We start from the raw sequence: 12,751 nt of genomic DNA on the forward strand, positions 1-12,751 counted from the left end.
CATAATGTAAAATGCATTTCTGTTAAAGTGCCCAGAATACTGTTTGCCCTCTTTTGCCAGAATTACTTAGTATTATTCTAGAAGTTTATTATTATTGTCACATGGGAAGAATAAACTAAAATAGTAAAATTATTAAACAGGAACAAAATTATCTTTTAAAAATATTACTCAAAATGGAGAATTAGAGATGATAAACAAACAAACAAAAAAAACCCTAAAAGAATCAATTGTATAGCAAAGGAAATACATTACAAATAAATAAACTTCAAAAATAAATACATTAACAATGTCCAATGAGGTATAATGAAAACAAAATTTCATGTTTATTAGCAGGGGAAAAAGTGTTAAAACTCCCAGGAAAGACTTAATAAGAAATATGAGTTAAGTTTATATTATTAGCTCTACTGATAGGAGTTTTGTCAGGGGCAATTGAAAAGAGAGTTGGAATAATTGAATCTGTATGTTTATGGATAATAACATATATGTGCCGTAAACATGTAGATCCTTCCCATATTTATTTATCAATGCCGTTGCTGCTGCTGCTGCTGCTGCTAAGTTGCTTTAGTCGTGTCCGACTCTGTGCGACCCCATAGACGGCAGCCCACCAGGCTCCCCTGTCCCTGGGATTCTCCAGGCAAGAACACTGGAGTGGGTTGCCATTGCCTTCTCCAATGCATGAAAGTGAAAAGTGAAAGTGAAGTCGCTCAGTCGTGTCCGACTCTTAGCAACCCCATGGACTGCAGCCTACCAGGCTCTTCCATCCATGGGATTTTCCAGGCAAGAGTACTGGAGTGGGGTGCCATTGCCTTCTCCGATTTATCAATGACGTCAAAATTATAATCTCTAAGGGATTACCAAAGTATAAGTGTAACAGTTCTTCAGTATGATAAAGGCGGTATTTACATTCTATAACAGAAGAATGAATTATTCAGGACATAATAGTTGAGACATTAATAAAATAAAGCCCAAATTTTATTATGGTGGTATGACATCTTTAAAGGAAGTGGATAGTAGATTGCTCAACAAGAAATCAAAGTTTCAAAAGATCAAAGAACCCTTTACAAACAAATGTCAAATGACAAACCTAGTTAAATATTTGTAGTTTCAATGATCTAGAAAGAGTAACTCTTTGTCTTTTGTAACCATTAGTGTCTTCTAGGTAAAATGAATTTTAAAAATTTTAAATAGAAATACCTCTATAAAAATAAGACAATAAGATCTGAGCTGTTTGTCTTTCATTTCTAAGAGTATTTCATAGTTGGTTTCCTTGTAGTTATTTAATCAGAAGCCTACAATAAGATGAATCTTGTGATATAAGAATACTGTTTTCTGGGTTCTTTTTAATGTGTTCTTTGTACTTGTACAGAAGGCAAACTATTGATTCTTGTATGAGACTGGTTTTATTACCAGTTTTTCTATTTTCTTTTTGCACCTCTTTTTCTTCCTTCCTGTTTGGTTTTAAATTTGTTTAAAAATATTAAAACTTACTATAAAAATTCAGATATTGCAGCATGTATCGAAGTGATAGTTCCTTTTTTCTATCCCTCTCCAGTCCTGTTCCCTGAAGTTACCATATCTTTTTTCTTTTTCCTCTCACCATTGGTTCTATCCTTCTTGCAGTTGAGTTTGTGGAACTTTCCATCCAAACATTTCTTGTATGGTTGTCGGCAAATAATATTAATAGCTCCTCATTTATTTTGTTGAGTGAATGAAAATTATAGCTATATGCTTAATTCTTTTATAATTTAGTCCATTGGTATTTTAAGCAGAGCTCTGGGACTTTTTTTGAAGAGTCCCCATTCTTTATCCACTCCATATGAGTTCAGGATCTACAGTTCCCAGACTTTATCATGCTTATCTTTACAATGCTTTTCTGTAAGGTGAAAACACTTTTAATGCTAAAATAATGATTTATGTTTCTTTTTTCTTGCAGCTGCCTTTGCAGCAGTGTTGCACTGGTAAGAATGTTTTTCTCCTATGGTATATTTTAGGCAGATGTTTACAGCCTATCATCCTATTTCATATATATATATATGAATAATTCCAGTATAAGGATGAATATATATTACATGCAGCAAACTAGTATGAAAATGTAGTTTAATTAATAAATCAGAGCCAGAATAATGCAATTTTTAATAAAAAAGAGATCTATTATTAATGAGGTTATATTTGAAACTCTGTTTAACGTTAATATAGTGTTCACATTGAGAAGATTAAGTTTTTTAATCTTCTGGATAGGAAGAAATATGAATTTCATAAATCAGACATTTCTGAAATAGTAACCCAATGACATTTATAGTTTAATCTATAATTTTATTGTTTTTGGCTTATAGTATCATTATTCTGGTTCATTCTAATTTTAAAATCTAATTTGAATGTGTTTTCTTATAGAGAGAAATTTTAGTGGAAATATAAGATATATTGAATGGAAGAGCAAATATGGAGACTTTTGTGTTTGAGTTTTATCACAAAATTAAATGCAAATATGTAGAGTGTTAATATTTTATTTTTGCTTTTAGAGTTTCTTTTAAAATTATACTTAGTATAAGTTTCAACACAGTTGCTTTGTTACTGTTTGTTTTACAGGAGTCATATAACACACCTCTTTGAAAATGATCGTCATTTTTCTCACCTCTCAACATTGGAAAGAGAGATGGCTTTTCGCACTGAAATGGTTAGTTTTCATGTAGTATTTTATTGTAGTAGTTTAATAATCTAAATATTTTAGGCTTCTTATCATGGAAATTTTCAAAGATATTTTCAAGTAGAAAGAGTAGACCCAAGTCCCCCTACCCATTCCTCTAGCTTCAACAACTGAAGACACATAGCCATTTTTCTGTCATCTACATTTTCATATACCCATCTCTTTTTAAAGGAAACCTCAGATACCATATCATTTCATCTGTAAATATTTTTCATGTATGTCTCAAAATAAAGGACTTTTTTGTTAACCACAGTATCATTGTCATACTTGAAAATGTTGAAGAACAGTTACTTAGTATCATCAAATATCAATCAGTGTTTAAATGGGCTGGGGGAATGGGCATTTACTAACCATAACAACTCCATAAAGAACTTTTGATGTTCTTATTTGGCTTTTTTCTCTGAGCTACACTTTACACAGGAAAGACAGGAAAATGCTTGATGCTTTCCTTCTATTACAACTTTTCAGAAAAATGAGTTGCTTCTCTAGCATCTTTTAATGGTGACAAGCAGAGTTTTGTCTTTGGGTGTATGTTTACGGCCTGATAGATTTTAACAGATTTCTTAAACTTACTTGTCTTTTGCTGGTGAGAGCCCTTGCAGTTGACTCTGTGATTCCTTGATATGGGATTCCCAGATGGCTCAGTGGTAAAGAATCTGCCTGCCAATGCAGGAGACGTGAGAAACATGGGTTTGATCCCTATCCCTTCCCTCTAGGGAAGATCCCCTAGAGTAGGAAATGGCAACCTGCTCCAGTATTCTTGCCTGGAAAATTCAATGGACAGAGGAGCCTGGTGGGCTATATATAGTCCATGGGGTTGCAAAGAGTTGGAAATGATTGAGTGTGTGTACACACACACAAACATGTACACACACACACCCTCCTTGATATGACCTCACTAGTATTCTGTAGCTTCCTTAACTTTCTGGTACTGGAAGACATTTCCTTTCCAGACCTGGGATCATCCAGTATTCTAAGGAGCCCTGATTCCTTCCAGTAGCAAATGGTATTTAGAGGCCACAATTTTGGTGATAGAGGTGCCCATTGCTAGTATTTTATGCTAGATTGGCCATTGTGTCTAGGCCTTTTTAGTAGATAGAATTAGGAAACAATTTTTTAAAAAGAAAAAATAAATTATTTATTTATATTTCTAAATTCAAATTTTAGATTAATTACTTTTTTGATATTAAATTTGTATCTCTTCTGTTAGCCTGAGAATCTTGGTTTCACATTACCTATATTTGAGGAATAAAAGTATCAAATATATTGTTAAAAATGATTACTAGAAATAATTTAAAACATGTTTGTGGTTTTATTTTTGACTTTAATGTATATTCAACTAGGAATGTACAGTAAAATTACTATATCTTAAATTTGTTTGAAATCCTTTCCCAACTTAATAAATAATTCTTATATATTTTTTGGATATTTAGGCATATGAACTTTTTTGTTTTAAACTTTAGTTATATAAGATATTTACGTGATTCCAAAATCAAACCTATAAACAAGGTAGGTTGTAGTTTCCTGGGGGGCTGTCATAACAAAGTACTTGTACCTTAGAAGAGCAGAAGTTTATTTTCTTGTTCTGGAGGCTAGAAGTCTAAAATCTAGGTGATGGCAGGAACATGTTCTCTCTGAGACTTCATTCTAGCTTCTCATGGTTCTGGCAATCCTTGGCTTGCATTGTAGGTACCATGACTCCAATCTCTGCCTGTGTCTTCATGAAGCATTTTCCCCTATATCTCTGTTTAAATTTCCCTCTTATTATAAAGATACCAGTTATATTGCATTTGGAGTCAGCCCTTCACATCATGTGGCCAAAGTATTGGAGCTTCAGCTTCAGCGTTAGTCTTTCCAATGAGTATTCAGGATTGATTTTCTTTAGGATTGACTGGTTTGATCTCCCTGCTGTCCAAGAGACTCTCAAGAGTCTTCTCCAGCACCACAATTCAGAAACATCAGTTCTTTGGTGCTCTGCCTTCTTTATGGTCCAACTCTCACATCATACATGACTACTAGTAAAGCATTTTTTTCCTCAAAATGGGAGTACTACCATGGTCCCTCTCTTCTGTCTTCACAGCTCCAGTTCTGCAGGGTTCTTACCTTAAGCTGAGCTGAGAAGAACCCTTTCTAACACTGAAAGAAGCCTTTTCTAACTCTTCAATTAGTGTGGGTTATGCTGCTGCAGCTGCTGCTGCTAAGTCACTTCAGTCGTGTCCGACTCGATGCGACCCCATAGACGGCAGCCCACCAGGCTCCCCGTCCCTGGGATTCTCCAGGCAAGAACACTGGAGTGGGTTGCCATTTCCTTCTCCAATGCGTGAAAGTGAAAAGTGGAAGTGAAGTCTCTCAGTCGTGTCCGACTCTTAGCGACCCCATGGACTGCAGCCCACCAGGGTTTATAGGGGTTTCCTAAATGAGCATGTTCTCTGAGTTATATGACTTTTTAAATGTTAAAGCTGTTCTTTAAGCTGTTTTGAGATCAGTTGTTCAATTAAGACAAGGTTATGCTAAAATTTGTAAGTTTTTTGCAAACTGAGCACTTATTAGTGACCAGAATTCTGTGAAATTAATTGTAGCTGTTAACATGCGTGATTGCTTTGTTTTTAAAAAACAGTATATTTAAGTTTTATTTTAAGCTAATACGAGGCATAGTAATTATGTACTTTTTATTATAACATGTGCTTGTTTCAGGGACTGTATTATTCCTACTTTAAGACTATTGTGGAAGCACCCTCATTTTTGAATGGAGTATGGATGATTATGAATGATAAACTGACTGAATATCCCCTTGTTATTAATACATTAAAAAGGTTCAATCTTTACCCTGAGGTAAGATACTTTTGCAATTATGATTTTTTTTACTTTATAAAGTATTACTTATATTAAATGGTGATTCTAAATCTAAGATCTAGTTCAATATATTAAATTTTATCTTTTTTAAAAAAGTAAATGGATATCTTTTCTTAGAAAGGAATATGAAAAAAATCATGATTAATTTTTGGGGTCTTTAATGATTTTATGGAAATGAGTATTATGATTGCATGGTTTAGAAAATGTGGAAACTAGATTTGGTGTGTTTATAGGTATTACATTACGTTTACGTGTCATTTGCCTAATACTGTTTCGTCCTTACCTGAGATTCTTCATTTAATCGGATGCGCTTTTCCCCTGGTGGGAGTGGAAGAAAGGAGCTGAGATAGGAAGGCAGTGCTCTCAGTAACTATTTAATGCATCCCAAGGCATTCTCCAGGACCTACCTGGGTTGACTTCCTCGGCGACATCCCTCTTGGGGCTCTCCTGTTAAGCACGCTCCCCTTGGCCCCCCTCATAGCATGCTGATGCTGCCAGAAGGGGTGCTGCCTGGTGCAGCGGGCCATGGCTGCCTTGGTGCTGAGAGATCTCAGGCTTGGGCTCAGTATCAGCACTAATCAGGGCTCTTGGTCAGTTTCCATTGAGTGAGAGGAGTCTAATTTCCAGATGAACTGAGTTAGCCTGCTTAATTCTGGAGGAGATAGAGACCAATAAATAACCACCAAAGTGCTTATTGAGTACTTTCTGTGCATGTCTGCATTTACTTTTCCAGCAGTGGGATCACACAACACTTTTTTTTATAAGTGCTTTTTGTCTTTTAAGAATATTTAAAACCATCTTCCTAAATCATCTTTTTTCAACAGCATCATTTTTTATGGCAGTAATACAATCTGCCATTGTTTATTTAGTTCATCTTTTATGAAAATTTTGGTTGTTTTCAACTTTTAAAATATCCTAAAGCTGCAATAAACATTCTTGAAGCAAAATCTTTACAAATATCCATGTTTTTTTTTTAACTCTAAATTTGTGGATGGGGATACACATATACTTATGTTTTTTTAAACTATAAATTTGTGGATGTGGAATTATTTAGTTCAACAGAATATAGGCTTTAATGATTTTGGTACATGTTGCCAAAATGCTTTCTAGATAGGATTTACTAATGAAAATTACCATGGGCAGTATTTTTGAAAATGCCTGTTTCTCTGCATCCTTGCTAATTTATTTATTTTTAATTTTATTTTATTTTTAAACTTTACAATATTGTATTAGTTTTGCCAAATATCGAAATGAATCCGCCACAGGTATACATGTGTTCCCCATCCTGAACCTTCCTCCCTCCTCCCTCCCTATACCATCCCTCTGGGTCGTCCCAGTGCACCAGCCCCAAGCATTTAATGGCTAAAAAAATTAAGATCATGTGATGCGTTTTGTTCATTGCTATATATTTGTGTATGTACATGTATATTTTCAGTGCTATGTATTAAATGCACTTTCACTTTTAAAAATAATTGCTTATTCATGCCCTTTGTCTATATTTTTATTGACGTTTTGTAAGAGCTCATTATATGCAGGAAGTTAATACTATGCTATACGGATACGACATTTTCTCCAGCTTTTTGTTTGCCCTTTAGCTTGGTACAGTATGATGTGAATGTATTTTTTCTTGTCAGAGCTATCATGTCTATGAATCTTTTAGATTTATGTTTTTTATTCATTCATATATGTAAAAAAAACCTTATTCTTAATTGTTATAATTATGTTTTTGAGATTTAAAGTTTTAATTTATCTGAAATTTGTTTGAATACTCAGTTTTGGGGCAGGAATCTAACCTTTTATTTTTTCAAAATGGTCTTCTGTGTAACCTAACACTTGGGTGAGTGGTCCATCTTCTGCCTGCTTCTCTTATTATTTCCAAAATTATTATACACATATGCTTTCAACTACTTTTGGACTTTCTGTTCAGTGTTACCTTAGGTTGAGGTCCTGAGAAATAGGCTTTAAGATGGAGATCTGTACCTGAAGTATATAGGGGAATGCCCTTAAGGGCAATATCTGAAGGGGGATGAAGGAATTAGGAGGAGGCAGGCGGAGGAGTTGAGCTGTGATCCGGTCATAGCAGAGGCCTCAGCCAATCTCTGGAACTGGGATGACCCTACAGAGTTGTCCTACCTGAAGCAAGGGCTTCTGACCTTTATATTCCCCCCTGTTGACTAGTTATGGCTGCAGTTACCCTTGGGGAGGGTGACCTTTAGTGAATTTACTCTCTACTGCAGAGGGTAGCTCCCAGAGAGAAACCCAGCTGAGGGTTGTCAGCCACCACCCCTCCCAACTGCTCAGGGAATGAGTGCCTCAGCCCCGAAGAGAGACCTGTGGCATTCCACTGCCTCTGCCGTAGTTACTTTGATCTGTCTGACTATTCTTGTGCCAGCATCACACTATTTTAATTATATAAGTAGCAAATTTTATTATCTGGTAGGATATTTTCTTCAGTTATCTCCTTTTTGTCTTTTCCATATAACGCATCTCAGTAAACACTTGAGATCTTGCTTAGCTTTGTTTTATGTTTATGAATTAATTTGAGGAAGAATTCACATCTTGAAAAATTAAATCTGTTTAGGAAGATAGAATATCTTTCTGTTTGTTCAACTCTTGTTTTATGTCCCTTAGTTGAATTTTATAGCTTTTGAAGATTACAGATTTGTATATCTTTTGTTATATTTTATTCTTAGCCCTGGGTGAACAGGTGAAGACTGACCAGTGAAGAATCTACATACGGGACTGTGAAGCTCCTTTTACTAGATTTAAAGAGACCCAGATGAGAATGGTACAGGAAGGGAAAATTTGTCAATTATCAAAATGTCTCAAAAATATTCTGGTAAGGAAACTGTTGAGGATACTTTTTTCTTAAAATGTCTCCCTCTCTTTTCCAATTAGGTAATCTTAGCCAGCTGGTACAGGATTTATACCAAAATAATGGATTTGATTGGTATTCAAACCAAGATATGTTGGACAGTTACCAGAGGAGAAGGACTCAGCCCTATTGAAAGCTGTGAAGGCAAGTTTCCATGATATTGTCCTGTTGTCTGTTGCAGTATAATAAATTTACGGCAAACTTAGTGGTTTTTATTATGTTTATGGTTTCTGCTAGTAGGGAATTTGGGCAGGGTATAGAATGGTTGGTTTGTTTCTGCAATGTCAGAGGACTCTGCTAGACTCAAATGGCTGGGAACACTGGAATTCAAGTACTTGGAGCTACTTCACTTACATTCTGGCTGCTTGACTGGGGTACCTGCAAGGCTGAGCCCAGCTGAGCCTCACTGGAACACCTACAAGTGCCCTTTTCATGCATCTTGTGCTTTTGTATTAGTATCTCAGGGTAGTTAGGCTTCTCATGTGGTTGCTCAGGGCTCCAAGTTGGATACTGCATGGCCTCTCCATATGGCTTCTGCCATGGTCTGCTGAAGCAGTCACAAGCCCAGCCAGACTTAAAAGCAGGGGCACAGACCCCAGACCTCTACAGGAGGAGTATCCATGAATTTGCAGCCCTGTTTCATAACCACTACAGCTACTTCTCTGGTCTTACCTATGTTTCACATTAGTGTCGTGTGTTCATATGGGAGCCAAGGCAACCATTAAATGTATCTGGCAACCATTTTCAAAATAGTCACATTTTAATGTGAATTGTCAGACACATAAAGTAATCTATAGTTAAATCATTTTTTTTTTTTAATTTTTAAAGGATTGGGAGATCCTGCTTGCTTTTATGTTGCTGTAATTTTTATTTTAAATGGACTAATGATGGCATTGTTCTTCATATATGGCACATATTTAAGGTAAGATTACTCATTTTTAATGTGTATGGTTTATACTGTATACTAGAATAGTAAGAACAGTGAGATAATGATTGAATTATAGTTCAGTTTTATGACAATGTCATTTCTAATATATCTATTAGTAGATACAAAATTATTTCCCATTTGAATGATTTCATCATTGGCATAGTCAGCCACATTTAAAATAATTTTAAAGGCTTAAGTAGAGGAGGGCGGGGATATTTGATAAATATTAAATATTTGTGGGCTTTTATACATAAGCAGTATATATTGGTTACATAAAATATTGGAACATAAGGGAAAGGACCATTTATTGTCAAATGGTGTTAGTGACTATTCTGCTAATTTTAAATAGAAATATAGTCTATACAGATATTTAGTAACTGACTTCATTTACTTCATAGTTGAGCAACATTTCTAAAACTAAAAGATTAACATTTTCTGAGTTTTGTGTTTCTATTTCTCCTTTTTTTGACCCTTCCTTCTACTACTTGTTTGAATGATTTTAGCTTCAGAGTTTCTTTAGAATTTTCTTTTTTGACTTCTTCCTGATTCGTTGAGATCCAGGAGTATAGCGTATGTATGTAATTTTCAGTTTGGGTTAATGCATGTGAATCTGCTATTATCCTGTTGTTTTCTTTACTTTGAAAGTGTGGCATTTTCAGTTTAATAACTCAAAGATCTCTTGCATCCTAGCTCAGTATCTGAGTATATACCAGTTGCTTGATAATATTTGTCAAATGAGGAAGCTATTAGAAGATCAACTTAAAATATATTTGCATAAAAATTTAAGATACTTGGATGCTAATATTTCTGACTTTGCTCTAAGTAAGTTCTTTGAATTATGTAATTAGGGGAGACTGAAATGAAAATGCTTGATTAAAAGATGATGTGAAAAATTTTGTTTTTGAAACAAGATACACAGAACTAACTTAACAGAAGTATCTGGTAAGCAGGAGAGGAGGCTGACTTTTGAAGGAAAGCAAAGCCAGGGTGCTTTGTCTCATGAGGAGCCAAAGTTAGATGAGTTTGGAGGGAATCTATTCATTTTGCTGAGTAGTACCCAGCTGTCTTGATTGCATTTGGAAAATCAGACTTTAAAAGAAGTTAAAACATGGAACATGACATTCTTACTAAATTGCTAACCTATAGTTATGCTGTTTTTTTAATTGAAAGAAGAATTTCTAAACATTAAGAGTAAGCGTGCAGTATCATTTTCTTATAATGCTTACTATGACAATTATTTCAAAGGTTGAAGACACAATATCTGCTGCAGAGAATATGAGGCTCTGGTTTTGGTTGAGGGATTCTTGGTGCTTTGGGCCCTGGCCAGAGATTTTTCAGTCTGCAGAGAGCAGTATTCTCCCTCCATGTTCATTTGTTCAGTCTGCACCTGAAGTGCATACTAGGTGGTCTCTTTTTGAGACCGCACGTTTGGGCTCTGAGAGCATGTTGGTGGGGCGAGGTTGGAGATGGCAGCAGTGGCGGGCATGTGTCAGTACAAGATAGACAGCAAGGATAAAGTGCTTTCAGCTCTGGAGGCAGGAGAAATTTGTTCTGTTTGGAGCAGTTGATCTAGCTCTGTCTTGGAGGATCAGAGCATTTTGGATAGGTGGAGTCGAAAAGAACCCTGGGGGGAAGCAAAGATGGACATTTTGGGATAGGGAGGGGGTAGAAAGCAGATCAGTTTTCCTGGGATACAAATGACTGAGGAGGCATTGTGGAAGATCAGATTGGAGCAAAGAGTTGGGCTGGTTGATGAATGAGCTTAATGCCAGACTGGTTGGAAACCTCTTCCAAAGCAAGTGAAGGAAATCAGAAATGTGACCAATAGAGGGACAAGATTCAAAGCTGAGCTATGAACTCATGTGACCTTTGACAGCCACCTCACCCCAAAGTCAGCCAGTGACCACTTCAGTAGTCTGTCAAACAGGAGGGCGTTACCTCGTAGGGGATTTTTTTTTTTTTTTTTTCTCGTAGGGGATTTTAAGATCAGTTTAGTGAGTTGGGACCAGCAATTCCTACTTATGTGAAAAAAAAAAAAGAATAATATGAATATATTATATATTCATATATTATATATATGGTATATATGGTATTTTATAAAGTATGGTATGTGTTATTATTCATATTTGTTATTAATATATATTCAAATATGAATAATAACACATACCATACTTTATAAAATAGGTGTTATTTAGAGAAACTTCTGTTTGTTGCTTATTGTATATATGTATATACATGTATGTGTGCTGAGTTGTGGTGTAAAGTCTTACTTCTTACTGTTGTTTTAGGCTAAAAAAAAAAATCTGTAGACCACTCACTGCTTAGGGCAGCAGGAGGGAGTGACTTTACCTTAAGAGGATTTGGGTCTTTCCGAATAGCTGTCTCTGTTTCTTCTCCCAGCTCTGAGCGCTGCGTCCTGTTTCAGCCGCACCCATTTTACTGCTCTGAGCCCAGCCAGCCCCCTTGGTGTTGTCTGACTCTTGTACCTGGTGGCCGACCCTCTGGAGCTATGCTTGGGTAAAGAGACCACACTGGTGTCACACATTTTCATTTCCCTGCATAATCTCTTTAGTCCTGTCCAAACACATCCTAATATCTAGAATCTTCCTAGCCTCACCCATCCCCAAATGAGCATTGTGGAGTCACTTCTGTTCTCTTGGCAGTTGTACTGCACCCTGGGGACCCAGGTGTGTAAATTACACTCTAGCAGGGACCTTGGTTTATATTACGGTGAATCAAGTCTTACATCACTTTTTCTATCATTTTTTTTTCCTTCCGTTTTTAAATGTTCTTGACATGAATATTTTTAGAAGTCTCAGATTACTAGGTAGTTCTTACTGTTTTCTTCCCTGGTTGTTAGGTTTGCCACCCTTCTAATTTTATAAAGTGGGATAAAGCTGCAGACTTCTACTGGATGCTTGGGGCTGGTGCACTGGGACAACCCAGAGGGATGGAATGGGGAGGGAGGTGGGAGGAGGGTTCAGGATGGGGAACACATGTATACCTGTGGCGGATTCATTTGATATTTGGCAAAACTAATACAATTATGTAAAGTTTAAAAATAAAATAAAATTAAAAAAAAAAAAGAATAAAGAGGAAGATGTCTTCAATTGAATTTAGAATCTGTTTATAAAAACTATGTTTCTAGTGAGAAATGAAAGTTGAAATTTCTTGAGCAGATTAGAAATTTATAGGCAAATTGAGTATGATGTTTTTAAATCCAGAAGTGTTTTAAAATAATACCTATATAAGTTTTCTGAAGTCAAGTAAACCAGTTCATTTCAGCAGAAATGGAAGTGGAAGGGGAAACAGAAAACATACACAAGCAATGAAATGGGGCTGGGCTGCCAAGCTCTGACTTGAGGAGATGAAGTAAGACATTTTTGCAAAC

The 12,751-nt window shown here is 35.8% G+C and overlaps 1 protein-coding gene across 1 annotated transcript in view; it reads left to right on the plus strand.

Annotated features, from left to right (window-relative positions):
* DPY19L1 (dpy-19 like C-mannosyltransferase 1) overlaps nt 1-12,751 on the plus strand; it is a gene marked incomplete in the record, with an annotated part of 77,793 nt that overhangs the window by 358 nt on the left and 64,684 nt on the right. The window contains 5 exon segments of the mRNA XM_045166415.1: nt 1,934-1,958; nt 2,587-2,674; nt 5,399-5,536; nt 8,456-8,576; nt 9,261-9,354. Coding sequence (XP_045022350.1) covers nt 1,934-1,958; nt 2,587-2,674; nt 5,399-5,536; nt 8,456-8,576; nt 9,261-9,354 — 466 coding nt within the window.

The sequence above is a fragment of the Bubalus bubalis genome, chromosome 8, assembly GCF_019923935.1.
Source record: "Bubalus bubalis isolate 160015118507 breed Murrah chromosome 8, NDDB_SH_1, whole genome shotgun sequence".
Classification (NCBI taxonomy): Eukaryota; Metazoa; Chordata; class Mammalia; order Artiodactyla; family Bovidae; genus Bubalus; species Bubalus bubalis.